The sequence below is a fragment of the Dermatophagoides pteronyssinus genome, unplaced genomic scaffold, assembly GCF_027571235.1.
Source record: "Dermatophagoides pteronyssinus isolate colony J.1.1.1.1 unplaced genomic scaffold, Derpt_VIB-CSIC_2022.12 sq0004, whole genome shotgun sequence".
NCBI classification, from domain to species: Eukaryota; Metazoa; Arthropoda; class Arachnida; order Sarcoptiformes; family Pyroglyphidae; genus Dermatophagoides; species Dermatophagoides pteronyssinus.
In genome coordinates, this window is record NW_027461528.1 from 3,011,495 (window position 1) to 3,033,764 (window position 22,270).

The 22,270-nt window shown below is 31.2% G+C and overlaps 2 protein-coding genes across 8 annotated transcripts; one reads left to right on the forward strand and one right to left on the reverse strand.

Annotated features, from left to right (window-relative positions):
• The first annotated feature begins 529 nt into the window (after nt 1-529).
• Nucleotides 530-19,853, forward strand: LOC113792394 (uncharacterized). 7 transcript variants are annotated; one of them, XM_075819713.1, is made up of 17 exons: nt 530-1,494; nt 1,802-1,862; nt 1,935-2,483; nt 6,526-7,890; nt 10,881-11,908; nt 13,361-13,604; nt 13,675-13,796; nt 14,190-14,267; nt 14,575-15,195; nt 15,437-15,896; nt 16,129-16,944; nt 17,094-17,245; nt 17,302-17,503; nt 17,552-17,703; nt 17,783-17,923; nt 17,985-18,105; nt 18,258-18,562. In XM_075819713.1, the coding sequence occupies exons 1-17, from the start codon at nt 622-624 to the stop codon at nt 18,269-18,271; spliced, it is 6,999 nt and encodes a 2,332-aa protein (XP_075675828.1). In that variant the 5' UTR covers nt 530-621; the 3' UTR covers nt 18,272-18,562. The 7 variants fall into 7 exon arrangements, with proteins under 7 accessions (XP_075675828.1, XP_075675824.1, XP_075675827.1 ...); XM_075819709.1 differs by lacking the exon at nt 18,258-18,562 and adding an exon at nt 18,695-19,853 and having other exon boundaries at nt 532-1,494; XM_075819712.1 differs by lacking the exons at nt 16,129-16,944; nt 18,258-18,562 and adding an exon at nt 18,695-19,853 and having other exon boundaries at nt 532-1,494.
• On the reverse strand, nt 18,601-22,246 carry LOC113792395 (uncharacterized). Its single transcript, XM_075819717.1, has 3 exons — nt 21,676-22,246; nt 21,156-21,527; nt 18,601-21,077 (listed from the first exon to the last, which is right to left on the reverse strand). The coding sequence occupies exons 1-3, from the start codon at nt 21,744-21,746 to the stop codon at nt 19,865-19,867; spliced, it is 1,656 nt and encodes a 551-aa protein (XP_075675832.1). The 5' UTR covers nt 21,747-22,246; the 3' UTR covers nt 18,601-19,864.
• Between the last annotated feature and the right edge of the window lie 24 nt (nt 22,247-22,270).

The following is a 22,270-nucleotide window of genomic DNA, read 5'->3' on the forward strand; positions in this document are numbered from 1 at the left end:
TTCTTATTCTGTCCGATTTTTTTTTCGTTTTCGAGGTTGATTTTGATTTTGGTTTTTTTTGGAGAACATGTCCTTTGTGTTGTCCAATGGCATTTGGTTTTTTTCCAATGATGCCTTTCTATATATAAATTCTGTATTCAAAGTTGATCCCTTTTTTTTGGAGCAAAAAAAAAAAAAAATGGAACAAAAAGTGAAAGTTTCGGAGCAAACTCTCTCTCCCACACACACACACACACACACACATGTCTACTGTTCCAAGATAATTCCAATGAACAACAACAACAACAAAAAAATTCTATAGTGGGAGTAGCAAGAACCAAGAATTTTTTTTTTTTTTTTTTGGTTCCCAATGTTCCCAACATCCCCGAGAGAAGAAAAAAAACTAACATCATCTAAATGAAAACATCCAATTTTTTTTTCGTTGTTGTTGTTTTTTGTTTGTCTTTCATTTGTCAAATTCTGCTCAAATATTTTTCTCTATTTTTGATTTTTCGTGATAAAATTTCAATTTTTCTTTGGATTGAGAATTAAAAAAACAAAAGAAAAATGCCAAAATTAAGACGATATTAATCATCGTTAATCCTCATTAACCATTAATTATTTTTTCGGGGGGTTTTAAAAATGGATTTAATAACCGGTGTATTAGTGGCCAATAGTGGTACTATTGGTCAAAATAATGATGATGATTATCAAAATGGTAATGATGATGATGATGATGGTACAATGATTCAACAACAGCAACAACAACAACAAATGTATGATCATCATCAACAACATTTATCAATGATTCATTCGAATCCAAACCATCATCATCATCACCACCACCATCATCATCATCAACAGCAACAACATTCATTATATGGTGATACGAATAATAATAATAATAATGATTATTATAATCTAATTGGATGTCCATATGCTACACAATGTCCACAACAACAACAACAACAATTTTTTCATAATCATCCAACAACAACAACAACAACAATGCAACAACAACAACAACAACAATCATCAATTTTACCACAAAAATCATCATTGAAAAAATCATCACAATTTGATGGTGGTTATGATGGTTCTTCGACACCGATGATGATGAATCATCATCATCACCATGCACATTATCAACAACAGCATCAGCATAATCATCCACAATATTATGGCCCTTATAGAATACCACATCAACAACATAATCATCAGGTTATACCATCGATGATGTGTATGCTTCAACAACAACAACAACAACAAAAATCACTGCCAAATGGAATAAATACTGCCATGAAAAAATATAATCAACAACAACAACAACAACAACAACAACAATCGATTATATCATCAACACAATCGATTGTATCGGGAAAAAATCGTTTATCCGGTTTATTATTAAATCGTTCTTGTTCAAAACATGTTGAAGTTTTAAATTTTCTATTAAAAGGTGGTCCACCATGGGGTTTTCGTATTAAACAACGTAATGGAAATGTATTTATTAGTAAGGTATGAATGAATGAATGAATAATCGATTATATCGATTTGAATATCGATAGTAAACAATCGATAGTGTTGTTGAAAAAAAAATGGTGATTATTATCACCATGATAACCAATCAATGATCATAATCTTAGTGATGATCATCAATTGATTGGTTGTTATGTCAATATTTACCTTGATTACCTTTGTTTACAATTTCACAACAATATATTTTTTTACCTGTATTTTTTGTTGACATTCTTGACATATTTTTGGTTTTTTTCTCTTTCGTTAACCAACCAAAAATCTGATTAATCAAACTGTGATTTACTAGGTCAACTGTGGTGGACGTGGACATAAAGGTGGATTACGTGTTCATGATGAAATTATGGCTGGTATGTTTTTGGGTTAATTTTTTGAAAATTTTCTAATTTTTTGTTTGTTGGTTTTTTCTTCTGAACGCAAAGTAAACAATTTCGAATTAGATAATCATCCATTAACACTGATACGACAGCCAGGTTCATCAACAGCTGCGACAGCGGCAGCAACTACTACCGCATCAAATATGGAACAAACTGGTTCAATATGTTCATCATCCATTGGACAACGTACACCGACAAATAATCCATCGGCTACTGATGATAATAATAACGGTGCCGTTAATAATAATAACCCCGGTGACCAATCGCAGCAAGATGATTCAGCAAAACCTGTTAATAATAATAATAATAATAATGATTATCAACAATTTAATGGAATTATAAATGATAATGAATTAACAAAATTAGATTTTACTTATCAATTAATTAAACATACATTAAATAGACAATTACAATTAACTGTTCGTAGATGGCATAGTGATTGGGAATTAGCACCATCAATATTTTTACCAATATCATCATCATCATCATCGAAGAAAACATTATCATCGAAAACGATAATGGATCAACAACAAAAACAACCATCATCAATAACACCAACAACAATGTCAATGATGATTGCTGATGATAGTGAAGGTAATGTTTAGTTTTTTTTTTTGTTTTGTTTCAAAAGTTTGTTTAATCTAACCTAACTGGACTATATAAGTCAGACAAAAAATTAGCTTGAAAAAATATTTTTCGCTTAAATTTAGCTTACAAGCCAAAAACAGAAGAAAAAACGTTCACACAAACATTCACTGACAGTTTGTTTACATAATATATTTTCATTTGTTATTCTAAGGCACGTGTCTACCATAGTCATGCAAAAGAGCATCTGGTCGATCAAATTTGACAGAATCTCTCGTATATCGTTTTTACCATTTTTTTTTATTTGTTGATCATCATCATCATTGATTGAGGTCACACAAACATGCTGGTGGTGGTAGGTTTATGGGTGGGTGGAGAGAGAGAGAGAGAGAGAGAGAAAATCCAATAAATTATCTCATCAAATGTCTTTTCCAAAACGACCATCTGGTTCTGGTTTGAATTTATTTTTGTTGAAAGAAACACGGTACGTGGTATATACATTTCTCCTTGCACGTGTCATTTTTTATTACTTTCATATCACCACTATAGAGTTCTGCTCGTATATGTTTTCCAAGATAACTTTTTTGGTTTTTCGATCATGACCATTAACCATTTGATCGTGATAATGTTTATCTCGTTGTTAGCCAAAAAGTTGTTGATTGAAAATTTGTGCAAGATTTTTATCATCGTCGTCGTCGTTTTTTCACAGTTATCTTCATTTCACTGTTTTTTTTCTCTGTCTGTCTCGGTGTTTTTTACATTAACCTTTTTTTTCTATTCATCACCGGGCAAAACTAGAACAATAACCCTAGGTTAATCTAAATCATCATCATCGTTTAATCTAATTAAATTAACTAATTTAATTTCCTCAATTTTTAATTACAAAAGTGAGTTTTTTTTTTTGTAAATTTTCATTCGTCATTTCAAAATCTGTTTCTTCACACTTTACATTGAAGATTTTGTTGTTTATCTTTTCTTTTCTTTTTTTGGTGATAGAACAAAACACAATGAAAAACTATTGATTCAAATTTCATTTGAAATGATTACTTCATTCTACAGACATGGATTTAAAAGTGAAATCTTTGTTTTTTTGGCAACAAATCAGCAATGATGATGATGATGAAATTGATAAAAAATTTGCATTTGTTGACATGAAAATTTGTTGTTTTTTGTTTTTTAATCAAAAAAATTGATTTTGAATTTCATTGGTGATGATTAGGATTTTGGCCTGATTTTTCTTCGTTTCGTAGATAACTGTTTTTTTGGTCGACATAAATTGATTAATCAATCAATCAATCAATCAAACCAAACAAAATGACACCGATTCTTTTTATCAGTATACATGGTTGTACAACTTTCATTGTATAAACTTTTTACAAAATTTTTATACGATGATGATCTAATAACATAAAAAAGTAAAACACTGACTGGCTGGCTGGCTGAGACGAAACACTTTTTTCAATTTCAATGCGCATGCTCGAAAAATGGATGGCTTGCATTTTGAATTTATAAGGGTCTTTTGATTTTTACATAAAAAAATGGCTGGCTTGCATTGGACTTGGCCTTCGTCTACTGGAGTAGACGAAGCAAATGGCCAATGGCTTGCAATGCTAGTGATGAATAATCAAAGAGAAAATTCGTGCTTCCATTCATAGGATTTTGGCTTGATGGCCAAAAATTGAAAGCATGAAGATTCATTCATTACAGTCAAGAGGTTATTTGCCATAAATTTTTTTCTAAATTTAGAAAATCAAACACACACCCTTAATACTTTTGTTTTGTTTTTGTCTTCAGTCATTATCATCATCATCATCATTGAATATAAATTGTAGCCAGATGTTTCATCTTCTTGTGTCATCTCTTCCTGTTTTTTTTTCATTTCGTTTTGTCATGATGATGATGATGATGACATTCGGTCATTTTTTTTTCTTGTTGAACGATGTCATCATCATATTCAGCAAAAAAAAATTTTCGCACATGCTTCATGTCACCGATATCATCATCACCACCACCAGCATTATCATCATCATCGATCATCTCTATTAGGCAGACAGGAAAAAAAAAGGGCGTGAGAAATTCATTTTAAATGAAGAAAATAGATGAAGGGGAGGATGTGAAAAGGGGAGGATCGAATCGAATGTTTTCTGTTCTGGTTTTTTTCAATGATGATTCGATGGTTAATTGAATTTAATTTGAAAAAATTTTGAAAACAGCCAAAAACAAAGCAAAACAAAGTTACATCATTTTTCAAAACAATGTTTGTGTTTTTTTGAATCTTGTTTTGACATAACGAACCAATTTTTTTGGTTGTTGATGAAAATATTGATGATGATGCGAATGTTTTGATATTTTGTTACTATTGATGATTTGTTGATGATGATGATGTTTATGATGATGATGATTATGATGTTTATTTCGGTTTCTATATAGCAATATTTGTTGTTGTTATTCATCATCATTCATGTTGTTAGATTTGTCTGCTTTGGTGTGGTTTTTTTTTGCCAGTTTGTTTGCTTGATGTGTGGTGTGAATTAACCCGGGATCAAAAATCGGGAAAAAGATTTTTTTTTTGTTTCCCGAAACATAAACAATATTAATAACCGGTTATCGGTTTAGTCTGCTTATGCTGATATTCGGTGAAATTTAGTCGGTTTTTTCATGTGATTCAATTTTTACCTCGGTATTTTTTGTTACGTTGTACCGATGATGTACATTATTGATTTCATCGTTTGATTGATTGATTGATTGATTTTTTCGTTCAAAAATAATGTTTCATGATTAAATTTGACAACATTGACACCCAAATATTTGATGTTTTCTTGTGTTTTTTTGGTCATCATCATCGTTTGATATTTAAAAGACAAAAATGTCATCATCAACGACATCGTCAACAACATTTATATCAAAAACAATGATACCAACATTGATTGGTTCAAATCTTTTATCATCATCATCATCTTCATCACCATTACCGATGTTTGTTGATAATAATTTTGATCGAAGAAAAATTATTAAAATAAAATCAATAAAACAATCGAATCAACTAGCAAAACATTCGAATTCGAATCAGCAACCAAAACATTCGAATTCGAACGATTCAAAAATCGACTATTTCGACCAAATTGATGATATTGATGATGAAATAGAATCGTTTGTTGATATTTCAGCGGAACAACCATTACCAGAAATTTTTCAATCATCATCATCAACATCGCCATCATCACCATTATCATCAACATCGACATCATCATCATCATTATCATTATTATCGATTCAATCTACCCATCAATCGATACGTAATTATAATGAAAGTGATGATGATGAACATGATTATATTGTTATACATCGACCGTTCATAAATGACGTTATTCCGGAACAAGAAGAATCGAATAACTCAATGGATGATATTGACATTGATGATTCATCACCGCCACCACCAATACCACCAAGAATTCAATCAAAACAATCAAATAATAATTCAATGATACATTATTTTATGAATCAAATTGATGATAATAAGCCATTATCTGATGATAATGGTGTTGATGGTCCTGATGGTGAATTTGATGATAATCAAGATGATTATCATCATCAAATTGTTTATGATTTTCCTGTACAATATTGGTGGCATTTATATCCGATACCGGAAGAAGATGAATCAAATATTTCGATTGAAACAACGAAAACTCCAACATCAACGACATCGGCATCAACATTGATGAATGGTGATGATGATCGTGAAGATCATGGACCCACCATCATTCATCAAGATTCTGATGATGATACCAAACAGCAGAATTCTTCAGATGATCAATCTCCACCAACAATGAAAAAAGTTTCGGAAAATAATCAGTCGGATGAAATAGATTCTGGATTAGATGAGTTAAAAGATTTAAATTCCGAAGGTCTGTTCATAAATAGAATGATTGAAATGAATGACCGGAACCATAAACTATAAATTTCTGGAAATTTTCTTTTTGAAAAAAACAATTTTTTCTTGAAAACTTTCTCACGAATTTTTTCTTCTCTCTTTTTTCTTCTTTGAATTTAGGTCCATTACATCAAAGTGAAGAAGAATTATTATCACCAAATGAAGATTTTGGACCTGAATCACGAAATGTACATCGAAAAATACTTTCAATGAGTAATCATCCTAATCCTCATCATCAACATTATCCTTATCCTGGTGGTTTTGTTCCACTATTTCCACAGCATCAGCATCTACCGCAGCAACAGTTATTTTATGATCCAACATCTTTTGTCCCTTCAATGTATCATCCACAATTTTATCATCATCAACCACCGTCTTATCATCATCCAGGTGGACTTCAAGATCCCGATGATTCAATACGTGCAATACGTGGTGATGATAATTCATCATCTTATTCAACAACAACAACACCGATTAATGATTCATCATCAACATCGACAACAACAACGACCGATTGTTTTGTATCACATCATTCATTGAAAGAAATGCAAAAAGAAGCTGAAATTAAAACCGAATGTTCACCCGGTTCAATGATGACAACATCATCATCAACAACCGTAACAACATCTACGAATGATCAAACAACAACATCATCATCATCATGTCCTACTTGTATGAATAGTGATCTAAGTTATTGTCATCATTATTGTGATTGTGGTGTACCGACAACAACAACAACAGCAACAACAGCGATGATGGATCATCCATTACCACTATTTTTACATCAAAGACCAACAACATTCGTTGATAATAATATAATCGATAATAATAATGATTTTAATTCGGATGGTGATTTTGATTATGATGATGGTCATCATAAAGGTGACCATAGAAGACGATTATCAACAAAAAATCAACAACGAAGATATCATCATTATAATCGTTCACGATCAATAGATGGCAGTTATTATCGTCATCATTATCGTTATCATCGACAAGAACAGGATGAAGAACAATCGGATGATATTGGTAAATTAGATTTATCACCTGATGGTAATGGTAGTGGTGGTGGTGGTGGTGGCGGTAGAATCACATCATCATTATCTGGATCACCAACAACAACAACATCATCATCATTATCATCATCACCATTAACAGCAATACAACGACGTAAAATACGTTCTATTTCGACAATAACAACAACAACAAGATCTCGATCATCATTAGATCCAGATGATGATCTGGATGATCCAAATATCGATGGTAATGATAATGTCTATACAGATGATGATGATGATATTGAAACAGTTTTGATTCGACAACAACCAACAACAGCAGATCAAAAATCAATCGAACAACAACAACAACAGATGGTTAAAACAACTGAAACATCAACAAAAATGATAACAAAATCATCAATGTCAACAACAACAACAACAGCAACATCGATATCAACAACAACATCAACATCGAAACCAAAGAATAGTAAGTATAAATATTTTTTTTTCGAGGAATTTCCCATCAAGTTAAAATAGCCGTCTGTTTTTTTAACTTTGAACTTTTTCCGACAAACATACCACACACATTTTCGGAAGATTTTTTCTTCCCGAGAGATGTGAAAAATATTTTTGAAAAGGAGAGAGAGAGAGAGAGCTAAAGTGATATTAGCTTTTTTCGCTTCCTTCTTCTCTCTCTCTCTCTCTCTCTCTAAATGGTTTGGTTTGGCAGATCACTAAATGATGATCATTTTCGATAAATCGAATGACCTGTTGTTTGAATTCCATCGATCAAGATACACCTGTGTGTTTTTGTTTTCGTCTATTTAGACAGTGTTTTTGGTTGCTAGTTGGTGAAAGTTATATTTTTTTTCTGTTGTTCAAAGTCTTTTTCCTATTTGTGAATATTTCGATTGTTTTGGATTTTTGTTTTGTTTTGCTTGTTACCATCAATCTGCAACAAAAATGTACATTGAACTAGTTGAAATTCGTAGCCTAAACAAACGTTGTTTAGAAAATTCTTCAACGAACAATAATAATGAAGATAATGAAGATGGACAATCGATGAATGAAAATGAAAATGAAACAAACATTCATCACAAACATCGTAATAAGCAATTTCATTTAATTGATCAAATTTGTCAATTTGTTGAACGTAAATTTTATTTAAATCAACCAAAAAATTTGATACAACAAATAAATAATGTCAATTATCATCATTATCATCAGCAGAATTTACCACCACCACCATCAAGAAGTTTACCTCGATCATTATCATCATCAATGAAACTTGTTGATGCCAATGATGGCGATGACCTTAAATTATTGCATCAATTTAATTGTTGTTTGAATATAGATCCAAATCAACATTTTCGTTTTATTTCGGCTAAAAATTGTAAGTTTTTCCGGAAAATTTCTGGTCTTTACGGGAAATTTCTTCAGTAATTTCTTTTTTTCTTGTAAAAAAAAGATTCTAAATTCGGAATTTACGATTCATTTCTGACGACGATCATCAGCATCGTCTAATCGTAAATTTCATTCCTGTTTGACAATCTTTTTTCTTCTTTTTCTTAACTAAACGAAATTAAGAAAGTTGCCTGGAAAGATGTCGTCTCTTTCCCAACTCCCACACTCGCGAACATAAATAAGAAATTGGCAACCGAAATTGAAATCTTTTTGCTTTTTTTTCTAAAATTCAGCGTATTTTTAATGGATGCCATTTGTTGATGATGATTCTTTGATTCTATTTTCAGAGACGACGTTGCCCCTCTTTATTTATTTTTTTCTTCGTTGAAATTGTTGTTGTTGCCGCCATAGAATCGGCTAGCAAAATAATAAAAAAAGATAGAAACTTTCGCCATCGTTGTTGTCGTTGCCGTCGGTTACATTCATTTCATTTGATCATTTTGTTTTGGTTTTTTTGGTAAAAAATTTGTTGAAAAAATTTTCGTTTTTTTCCCATTGTTTTTCGTTATTTGATTGTTGTCCATTTTGTGTTATTATTTTCTGCGGGAAATTTTCTCGGAAAATTTTTTTCTTGGTAAGTTTTTTTTTTTGTTGAAAAAATTTAAATTTTTCATCATAAACATCACCACCAATGTGGCCAAGATCCATTTTCCAAAGAGGATCCCCTATAGTGTTTATGTTCGTTTGTAGTGATGGTGGTTTAATGTGAACGAGGTCAATAAAAGTTCAAAGTTCATTTTTGATTTTCTTGGAAAATTTCTTTTCAAAAAATTTTCTTTTTCTTCTTAGAAATCTGATCTTAACAAACGTTTATCTAAAGAGAGGTGCGAAATTTTTTTTTCAAAAAAGTTTAGTTTTTCCCATCAATTTTCTTCAAGTGTCAAAGTTATCGTCGAATAAACATTGATTGACTTTTCTCGTCCTGGAAAAAATCCTGGAAGAAAACACCAATGATTTTTCCATCACCACACAAATCTGATAATCGGATTGAGTCATCCATAAAATATGTTACAATCTGAAATATGTTACATTTTTTCTCCTATTTCCACCCAACCAAACATTCATTCATTCATTAATCATTAGATTAAGTTTTTTTTGGTGAAATTTTGAAAAAGTTTTTTGTTTTGGTTTGATTAAGAATTTAGATCAAACTCGGAAAAATGTTGTTGGCGGTTTTCTGTTGCTTTCTTTTTTCCTAATGATGTATAAATAGAAATCGGATGCATCCAGAAAAAGTTTGTTTTTTTTTCGGTAATTTTTTTTCCAGGTCGGTTTGTTTCGTTTTTCTTGTGAAATCCGGTCGGTCTATTTTGTTTTCTGTTGTTGTTTTTGTTTTCGTCAACAACAACAACAACAACGCCTACGTTGTATGACATACAAAAGATTCTTTCAACATCAACAACAACAACAACAAAAATCGAAAAACAACAACAACAACCGAAAAACCGAAGAAAAAATATGTCACGAATAATTAGAGCATTAATGAATGATGATGATGATGATGATTTTCTTCAACTTATTTTTCGTCTTGATGATCCCTAATCTTGATAATTTGCCAAATTATCCTTATGAAAATCACCACCATAATTAACAAATTAATATCCGGACATTCGGGATTTGAATTTTTCGGAAATTTTTTTTTGCCTTGCTTAATGTGTCTGAATGAATAATAATAATAATAGTTATAAGTTAACATAATAATCATCCAACTTAAGATATTTCTTAATTATTTTCATTAAAATCTTAATGATTACTCAAGTGTTTTTGAGTGGAAATAGTGTTTTTTTAGATGTTAACAGGTATTAGTGCGATTATAAGTGTGTGTTGGAGGTTTTTCGGTTTTTTTCTGATGATAATTTTTCTTCAATTTTTTGCTACTGGCCAGTCGGTGTGGAAATAGCCAATGACTGATTGACTTGATTGACCACCAGACTATAGACTAGACTTCCGTATTTAATGATCTGATTTAATTTTCTCATTAATCTTTTTTTTTGTTTTTTTTTAAATTTCCAGTTTGGAGTCCATCAACAACAACAACATTATCATCTACTGCAACAACATCCCTATCATCATCAACATCATCATCACCATCATCGCCAACATCATCATCAACATCATCGGCAACACCAATAGTCGATTATCATGGTCATGATCATCAACAACGACAAAAAGTTGATCAAAAACAACAAGTAGTGGTGGCAGTTGATGATAATAATTTATTATTGCCTAAAGCATTATATAACGGTCATCATTCGCATCAACAACAACAACAAGTTGTAGATCAACAACAACAACAACAACAACAACAGACGACAAAAGTAGATGAAAAAAATCTATTTCCACCACCATTTTCATCAAAAACTTATGCTGAATTTAAATCATCACCATCAACAACACAATCACCGGTAACAACAATCGATAATCAACAAACAATAACACCACCAATCGATTATATTGGCAGTATCGATACATCTGTACAACAACAATCGATACCTATACAATCGGGTAGATCAACATCATCACCATCATTATCATCAACATTACCACGAAATATGGTTATTATGGATCATAATCATCATCAGCAAATTCAACAGCAACAGCAGCAACAATATCATCATGTTGCTGATGTATATGAACCTAGACAACATCCAATACATAAATATTGGACATTACCAAGATCGATTGCAACTGGTAATAATTTAGGTGTTGAATATATATCGATGGATCATCGTGATCAGGTTCCAACTGAAATTGAACGACGTCAGCAACAATTGCAGCAGCAACAAGCTGAATCTTCTCAAACAAAAATTGCTCAAACAAAACAAATTTATTCTCAACAGCATCAGCAACATCAATATGATACAACAGAATCCTATTATACAACAACAACAGGTGAAGAATCTGTATTAAGTCCACCGACACCACCATTACCACAGCCAATGATAACAAATGGTGATTCGGAAAAAATTCTTTCCACCACCACCACTGCTCAACAGCCGTTGATGATGAATGCAGCAACAGCAAAATCGCAACAACAAGATGTAAGTTTTCAAATATTCAATATCAAACGATTAGATTACCTTAGAGTAGATTCAATGATGCTTTTTTGCCGTATTGCCAAGAGGGAAACTTTCCCGGTAATTTAATCATCATCATCAAAAAAAAATGGGGAATTTTTTTTCTGTTTGTTTCGCGTTTCTTTTCATATTTGTCTTTTTTTTCAAAATGATACTTTTTTGATTGTTTTTCGTGTCATTTTCAATCAACAAAACTTTCATTGTTGATTGATTTTTGATGGATGATGATTTTTTTTTCGTTTTGTTTAAAGATGTCATTGTCTGTCTGTTTGTCTACTATCTTTGTCTGTTTGTTTGTTTGATGATGATAACTGATGATGATTTTGATGAAAACTGATGACATTTTCAAGGCAAAATTGTAGATGTGTGTTTGTTTTATATAATATCCATTTATGATGATGATGATGATGGAAGAAATTATGAATTTTTTTTAATGATGAAAAACCATTGAAATGTCCTTGTCGTCGATTGAATCGATGAACAGAGAATCCACTTTTGAATGGTTTTTTTTTCTTGTCGATCGATCGATTATAAACAACAAGGAAAAAAACAATGAAAAATTTTGTGAAATAACGGGAATGAACCGAGAGAGAGAGAAGCAACGATGACATTCAAAAAAAGATGGTGGCAGTAGTGGTAATTAAGAGGTGTTTATAAAACTTGTAAAAAAAGGGAAAATTTATTGGAAAAAACAACAATTTATCAATGAAAGTTTTGGTTACAAACCGAAAAACTTTTTCAATTTTCTGTTATTATTATTATTTTCCAAACCAAAAAATACCACCCAATGAGGCCGCAATTTCTTTTTTTTGTGCGTTTGTTTGCGTTTCTATAACACATCACGATGGTGATGTGATGATAATAACAATAAAAAAATTTCTTTTGAATGAAAGAAAGAAAGAAAGTTCTTTCTCTCTTTCACTCGATCTCTCTCTATGTATGTGTGATATACATGTTTTCTTCGGGTTATTTTATTTTTTTGATTTCCCATCAAGTTCTTATGGTAACACATTGATTATATAGAAAATGTGATGTGATGATTGTTATTTTGTGGTGGTGGTGATGAGATGTTTAGGATAATAATAAAAATGGTGTAGTTATTTTTGGGTTAAATAAAATGAATGGAAAAGAAGACAAAATCTTCTTGGATCTTTTTCTACCAAAATGTGCGCATAGTTTTGTTGTTTAGCATAGTTTTTTTTCTGTTTTTTTGGGTTGATGGTGCATCATCATCATTCGCATCATCAGTTGCATTTGAAACTTGTCAAAAAATGAAAAATTAACCCTTTACTGCGCTTTGATGATTCAATTAATATCTGATTGCTTTTCCTAATCTTGTTTTGATTTTTTTCGCCCCCACCAAATCCTGATATGTGCTTCATTCGAATTAACCCCTAAACACTCTGATCAAAATAGAATATGATTCAAACCGAACAACCAAAACAACAACAACAACAATCATCATGTGATTCAACATTAATGAATAAATCTGAACGTTATAAAGCATTTATACGTGATATGCAAAATGAAATGCAATTACAAACTAGTAGTAGTGGTGATGGACGAAATAATAAATCGTTTTCATCGCCCATCACTACTATCGATAATCAACAGCAAACAATTTGTGTTAAAGTTAAACAACCACGTTTTAAAGGAACTGGTAAGTTTGTTTGTTTTGTTTTACGCAAAATATCAATCACCCTATCGATCGTTATCTTTATCGTCATCAGATTATCATCTAACCATCGATAATAAACCAATTCATCAATCACAACAATCAACAAACATTGGCCATATTGAAGATTATGAACCTGGTATACGTAATAGTATATTTGAACGTGAAAAACAGATGGTAAGTTTCCGACAGTGATTGGTTGTTGTTGTTGGAAAGATTTCCCTATTGAACCCAGAAAAATTTTTGCTTATTTATAACTAATCGAAGAAATTTTCCCAGAAACCAAATATTTACTAACGAAATTTTCGAAAAAATTTCTTTCTATTTTCTCTCTCCTTCCTTTTTTCTTTAATGATGCATCTTTATTGCCAAAACATTTGCTTCAAACATTTTCTGTTGTTGTTTCGCAAAATCTCTAAATATCTTTTTGCCCGCTGTGTTGCTATAATTGCGCCAAATTACCAAAAAAAACTAAAAACAAAAAATTCATCAAACATCCGCCATTTGTTTTCATTTTGTGAATTTATTCTTCGCTTTTTTTCTTGAAAAATGAAAATGAAAACTTCATAGTTTTACAGTGATATTTTCAACTATATTGATTCAATATTTGCCGAAGTATTGGCCACAACGGCCGTTTCAGCTAATCAGGTAAATTTTTCGTTTTTTTCGTTTTGTTTTTTGGTTGAAATTGTATTTTAGATATTTTTGTTAATTTGGCTTAGTTTGTTTGTTTGTTGATTTTTTCGGTTTCTTTTTCATTTCTCTATCTAACAATCTATTAACGCGTTCGCTACCAGCGACGCATATATGCGTCGTTTATTTGCTGTAGTTCTATGTGTTTTTCGAAATCTCCGGTAGCGAACGCGTTAATGTTTATTTTTTGGCTAAATTTGTTGTTGTTGAATTTTTTTGTTTTCGCTCAATTTGTCTTTTGGGTAAAATTTTTAATCAAAAGAAATTACAATCAAAATTACGTAAACGTGCACAAAGTCTTTCAAGAATGTCATCGATAAGAAAACGTTCAATCGATTCTCGTCATCCGCATCCGCAACATCATCCGCATCAAAAACAGCAACAACAGCCAGGTTATTCTGGAACGCAAAAATTATCTAGTCGTTCATTACCATCATTAATGAGTGAACAACAACAACAACGTTTATTGGAACAAACTAAACAACAATTATTGGCTACATTTCTTGATGCCAACACTGCCACCGCAACCATTCGACGTTCCGGATCATATCATCGATCACGATCATCAAGTTTACAACATCGTCGACGTCGACGACAAAAAATATCGAAAAAACCGAGAAAAGATAATGAAGACGATGATGACGAAGATGATCAGGAAGAGGATGAAGATGAATCTGATCATCTTTACCATGACGATGATAATGATGATGATGATGGTGGTGGTGGTGGTGGTGGTGGTGGTGCTGGAAGTTTTGGACCTTCTTCTAGTTCAAGAAGAAGATCAAAAAATAATGGTGATTATGAACATGATGGTGATGATGAAGTATCGGATGATGATGATGATGATAATGACGATGATGGTGGTAATATCGATCATCGTGAGGTCGGTTTTTTTAAAATAATAGAATTTAGTTGTTTTTGGATTTTAGTGGAAAAATTATTTTTGGTTGATTTTGATTTTTGGTTGAGTTTTTTTTTGTTCCTTCTTGTTCCTACTCTATTCTTTTTATATTTTGCTTTTGCTTTCTTTGCTCTGATTTTGTTTTTGTTTTTATTTTTACTGATTTTGTTTTTGTAAAACGATTTTGTTTTAATAATCTTCTTTTTTGGCTGAAAAAATATAGCGCAAACATATGAATGGTGGATTGGCAACAAAAGATGCGGATATTGTTGATCAACACCAAACAGCCGAACAACAACAACAATCACCAAAAATGGCAACAAAAATGGAGAAAAAATATTATTTTCATGAAAATTGTGTTTTCAATCAGTTAACATCATCACCACCGACAACAGTAACAACAATAGCGCCAGGTTTAAATCAGCCACATAATATTGGATCATCCGGTGGTGGTTCTGGCTATGATTCTGATTCTACATATATTTTACGTAAAAATAAAGGAAAAATAATACCACAACCAGCATCACCATCAGTTTATCGTGCTGTACAACGTGGTGAAGATATACCATTTCAAGGTTTACAACGTACAACACCATCATCATCAATGAAACAACAATTATCATCATCATCATCATCAGCAGCATCAGGAATGTTTATGAATGGTGGTAATCGAAATTTAAAATGTAAGTTTAAGCAAAAACAAAATCTTTCTAAAAAATTTGAAAACTTATTAATCTGCAACCTGTGACACTGTGGGGCTTATTTTAACCGAACTTTTTAAAAAACATTTTTCAAAACAAAATGGCTTGCCTTGACAAAAAACGATGTATCTTTGCATGAAAATGATGCTTTGAAATAACTGCAAAAATTCAACAAATTTTAAAAATTTTAAATTCTTCTTAATCAAATCTTTAGTTGACCAGACAACCGATACTGATAGTGGTATAGATTTTAATTTATCAAGAAAATCTGATAATGATGGTGATGATTGGCAAAATTTAGATGAATGGCAAACACAAATAACCAATGATTTTGATTATATTTATGATACATTACGGTCAGTATCAAATAATACTAATCAACAAACATCTCGACCATCAACAACAACAACAGCAGCGTCGAAAAAATCCAAATCAGTTGCATTTGAAGCTGTTGATGAAGTACAATTAATTGAACCGGATCCAGAATCGGATGAATTTTATGATGATGATGATGAAGATGAAGATATTACCATGTTTGATGATAATGATCAAGATGGAGAAACAGCTGAATATTCATATGGTGGTCTATTAAGACCGGGTTCACATCGCCCGGATGATAAAGCACATTCATTTGAACATTTTCTTAATACACAACCAGATTTGATTGATAAAGTATCACGATTGAAAAGTGATGATCCATCCAATTCGGTTCGAATGATGAATAAATCGAAAACATCAAGAAAATCAAGATCAAAATCACCAAAAATATGTCGAAATAATGCCGGTAGAACACCGCCAATATTACGTAATGATAATTTAACTTCGGATTCAGAATTGGAATCATCAACCGATCATTATCCGATGATGAAGAAAATAATATCACCCGACAATATTCAACAACAATTTACATCACCACCAAAATTATCATCAGCAGTACCGAAAAGCTATTTTCATAGTCCGAATATTTTTATTGATGATCCAGCCACAGCAAATGCTGCTGCTGTCGAAATTGACCCAATTCATAGTCCAGGTTAGGATGAACCAACCAAACACATACAGACATTTGACATTTGATTCTTTGTCATTCTGAGCCCGAAGAATTTTTCTCTTTTTCCAAATTCTTGAATTCTGTAAAATTCTTAACAAAATTTTTCCTGTTTTTCATTTCATTTTTTATAGTTCACAATAATGCAATGCGATTGCCGCAGCAACAGCCAAGCGGATCAACCGCACCAACAACCGAAAGATTAAATATTCATTATCGAATATCTGGTGGTAGTGGCAGCATCGATGATGATAGTTTTCATTCATTGAATTCACCGAATCGATCGGTATGTAATTGATTGATTTTGATCGATTTTTAATCAATTTTTCACTCTATCTCCAGTATGCTCGTCATTATACTGGACCATGTGGTGGTCCATTACCTGGTAGTCAATCAATAAAACCGGTAACAACGACTGATAATACTACTTATAGCCTGCAAAGACATCATTATATGCCACAACCAATGTCACCACCTGTTGTTGCATTAGATCGTTATGATCGACGATTATTATATTCAACACCGACATCGATATCTACCAAAGGTAACCAAATCTATGCGATCAATCTTGATGATAATTGATTCATTTTAGAACCAACAACAGGTAAAATGGCAAAAGTTTTATATGATTTTCAAGCAATGGCTAGAAATGAATTAGCTGTAAAAAAAGGTGATTTAGTTACAATAAGAAAATTAATAAATCAACAATGGATGGAAGTTGAAGATTGTTCCAGTGGATTAGTGGTAAATATTCATCTGATTTTTTTAACCCTTTATTTTTACTTTAACCCTTCATTATACTTTGTTCTGTTTTTCAAATCAGGGATTTGTACCACGTACTTATCTGGACATTGATGAAACATCAACACCAACACCAGCGACATCATCATCATCACCAAACGGTATTGCACGTGCCAAATTTGATTTTAATGCCAAAACAAATGTTGAAATTTCATTTAAAAAGGTAAATTTTTCAAATTAAAATTTACATAACCGTTTTTGAATAATCCTTTTTAACCAAATAGGGTGAAAAATTAACATTATTACGAAGAGTTGATGAAAATTGGTATGAAGGAATGAATGAACGACAACATGTTGGTATTTTTCCTGTTTCCTATGTTGAAGTTATGAAACAAGTTGCTAATGGTAAGTTGTAAAATGATCAAATGATAATGGTGGTTGTGCGGAATTTTGTTTGTTTTTCCCTGATTTTCTTATTTTCTGATTTTCATTTTTCTTTTTTTTCTTCATTTTACCTTTTCTTCTTGATTGACCCCTTTCTTTACAAATATACATAGTTTACAAACGTTAATTTCATTTCATTTCATTTTCGCTATGTTTCTATGTTTTCAAAATGTTTTTTCTGTTTTCGTTTTCGTTTTCCTATTTTGTTTCTTTGTCCTTTTTTTTCCAAAATCTAGTCTTCATTTTTTTTTGTCATTTAAATAAATGAAAATTCTTTCCGGAAAAAAAATGTTTTCGTAAAATTTCTTTGCACCCAGAAAAAAAAATTCTCAAAATGCTTTTTGCTTTTTACTAATCTAATCTGATTGTCTTTTTGTTTGTTTGCTTTTCTCTTTATCTCTCTCTTCTGCTGCCGCTTCGGATGCTAAACTTTTGACCAACCGCTAATCACACGTGTTTTGTCTTTTTTTTTTTGTTGTTTGTTTTGCACGTGCACCAAAAAATTGCTTTTTTTGTTTTTCGTTTGTTTCAATCAATCAAATCAAATCAGCTTCAGCTATTCATGCTTCATTATCATTTCTTCATGATCAACATTTATCATCAGCAATTATAACGGCAACAGTTGAAGCATCAGCATCCGCAATAACTACGACAACAAAAACATCGACAACATTGAAAAATGATGGTAAAAAAAATGATGATATTTTAGAAACACCATCATCATCATCACCATCATCATTATCATCGATGTTATTGTTGAATCAATTTTCTGGTACAAAATTACCTCAACATCAACACCAACACCATCAACAACATCAGCATCATAATCATCCATTAACATCGATACAACCAATATCATCAATGCCACAATTACCGACTGAAACTTGTAGCAATAGTGGTACGGGTGGTGGTAGTTCGGTTTATGGCCAACATTATCATCAACAACATGATCACCACCACCATCATCATCAAGAATCATCGAAAAATATTGATAATGATTCACGATCTTCTTCAATACAATATAGTAATCAAATTTATTTTAGTTCAACAAGATCTGAACCATCTGGTTCAACAATTTCCAATTCAACTGGTGTTGGTGTTGGTTATGAAGTGGGTGGAAATAGTGGCGGAAGTAGTAATTATTCATCAACATCAAATATAATGCATCAAATTCGTCGAGCACCGGATGCAAGTCGTTCACAACCAGGTGCTAATGTTGAACGTTTTTGTTTACCAAAACCAAAAATCTATCGTGTCCTATATCCGTATCAACCACAACAACCCGATGAATTAGAATTACAATATGGTGATCTATTAACAGTAACTATAAAATGTGATGATGGTTGGTTTTTAGGTCGTTCAACATTAACCGGTAAATTTGGTACATTTCCCGGTAATTATGTTGAACAAACATAATTTTTTTAGTCGGGAAAATTTCCCGGTTTTTATCTTACACACATAGGAATACATTTTTAACAAAAAGAAATTCTAGTCACAAATTTTATTGATGTAACCAATATAGGAGCCGCATCAAATTTGAAAAAAAGGATGCTTTCTTTCAATTTAACACTTGATTAATTTATTGTTGTTTGTTTTTTCTTTTCTTTTTGTTTGTTTGTTTGATTGATTCACCAATAATCCGAATTTAATTATTTATTAATTGATTATTGATTTATTAAAATTAAAATTGAAAAAATTTTTTTTTGGAATGATGATTTTTTTATTTACTTTTTGTTTCACGTTTTCTTCTTGTTCTCGTTGTTGTTGTTGTTGTATAATTTGTTGATTTAAATTTTCGAAGTGGCGAAGGTTGATTATGTTTGGCTCTAATGGTGGTGGTGGTGGTAGTTGGAGAATGTTTACGACGTCGAGGTTTTGACTTATGTCTTATCACTTTTATCATTCCCAATGATGATGATGATGATGTAGCTGATGATGATGATAATAATAATGGCGATGATTTATGTCGAATATTACTGCTTTTTACATGACGACGATGACGATTTAATTCCGTCGATCCAATTCGTGATTTAGACGATGTTTTCGGTCGTTTATTATCAGTAATAATGCTGCTGCTGCTACTACTGCTAGAATTAATAATATTTCTTCGTGTTTTTGCTACATTGGAAGAATCCAGTGGTGATGAAGAAGCTAATAATAATGATGATGATGGTAATGATGATGATGATGAAGATGATATTGGTGAAGATGATCGATGAACATTTCCGGAAAATTTTCTTGTTGTTGGTGGTGATGAATAAAATGGAATAAATCTCATAAAGTTAAGGCGACGAGGAGCAGTAATCATTTTCCTTTCAAATAATTCTTGTTGTTGTTGAATATCTTGTTTCAGTTTTTCATCCATTTGTAATGCTGGCATCCACCAACGTTTTATAATATTTAAATTTAAAATATTTTTACCATATGGTCGACAAAATGAACAAAATAATAATGTTGATATTGTTGTTATAATTGTAACATAAAGATTGAATGAAAAAATATCACGATATTCTAATAAAAATTTACGATTTTCCGGTATCATCCATTGACATTCATTTTCAATAATTATTGTACAATTATTAAATTCTTGTTTTTGTAGTGAAGTTTTTTTCCAATTTTTAAATTTTTCTTCATCACCAGCATCTGCTTTTATATAATTATAACCAGGACAACGACAATAATATTCTTTTTTTTTATCCGATAATCCACGATATTTTGTTAATAAATTTTGTTGACATTTTTTTTGAAAATATTTATCATAACAATAACATGATGTATATGTTAAACAACATTGTTTTCTAAATGATTGTACTGTTGCTAATAAACCATTTTCATCATAAAGCCATTGTTCAGGTGGACCATAATATTCACGTAAAAATTCAATCATTTGAAATCTACAATCACTATAATGTATTATTGCTTGTCCAGTAATACTATTTCATGTGCGATAAAAAAGAAGAAAATTTTTTTCATTAAATAAAGGTTATTACCATCATCATCACATTACTTACCTAATGTCTATATCACAAAATTGAACTGGTTGTCTTAATACAGGTAAACAAAATAGATCAGTTGTAACTAAATATATTTCTGAACATTGTTTTGCAACTTTTGATTTATAACGATCATTTTGTTGTTCATTATACAATAATGAACATTCATTTTGAAGACAATCATTATAATATATTGTATGACAACAATGTAAAATAGATTTGGATATTTTTTTATTCGTTTGTATTTGTTGATGTGTATCGTGAAAACATTTTTGTCTTGATTGATTCAAACGATTTATTATCATTGAATCGATTGATTCTTTTTCATTATTATTTTGTTGTTGTTCAATTAACATTGCGATTGCTAACCAACAATGGAATTGATCGATGCTAATTTATTTGGCCAAAAACAAACAAAAAACATAAGCCAAAATGTAATCCGATATGAATCAGGAAGCGGAATGGAAAGAAGTAAAATAAAACAAGTTTATTTTTGGATTTGCAAAAGTTTTTTTGTTTTGTTTCGTTGAATTCCTACCTGATCCAAAAAATCGTCAACCATAACAGCCGAAGCTGTAGCCAACAGCAACAACAACAACAGTAATTCATTCACGAATGATGATGGATTCAGTAATTCAGTGTGATTCCGGTTTAACACCGCTATTCGAAATTGTTGAAATGATTGGGAATTTCGAATCTTTTTGATTTCATCGGGAAATTCGTTTTTTAAAAAAGAAAATTTGATAATTTAATTATCTTTTTGTTTTGTTTTGTTTCAAAATCTTTTTGAAATTGTTAATTTGATTGATTGATTGATTGTTGAATGTTTTTTCGGGATGACAAATTTGACGCGTGTACACACTGTTCACAAATAATTTCAATTGCATCGCCCACGCCATTTTTTCGTAACAAAACAGACAAATCGCCTACACACATTTTGGTTGAACAAGGAATTATAATTTTTTTGTTTTGTTTTCAATTTGAATTGAAATCAGAAAAATAAAAATTCTCTTTAAACACAGAATTGAATGAATGAATGAATTGTGTTTGTCATCATCATCATCATCAGATCAAGACATTTCATATTTTGTTGTTGTTGCTGAAAAAAATGTCATAAAACGGCAATAACTTTG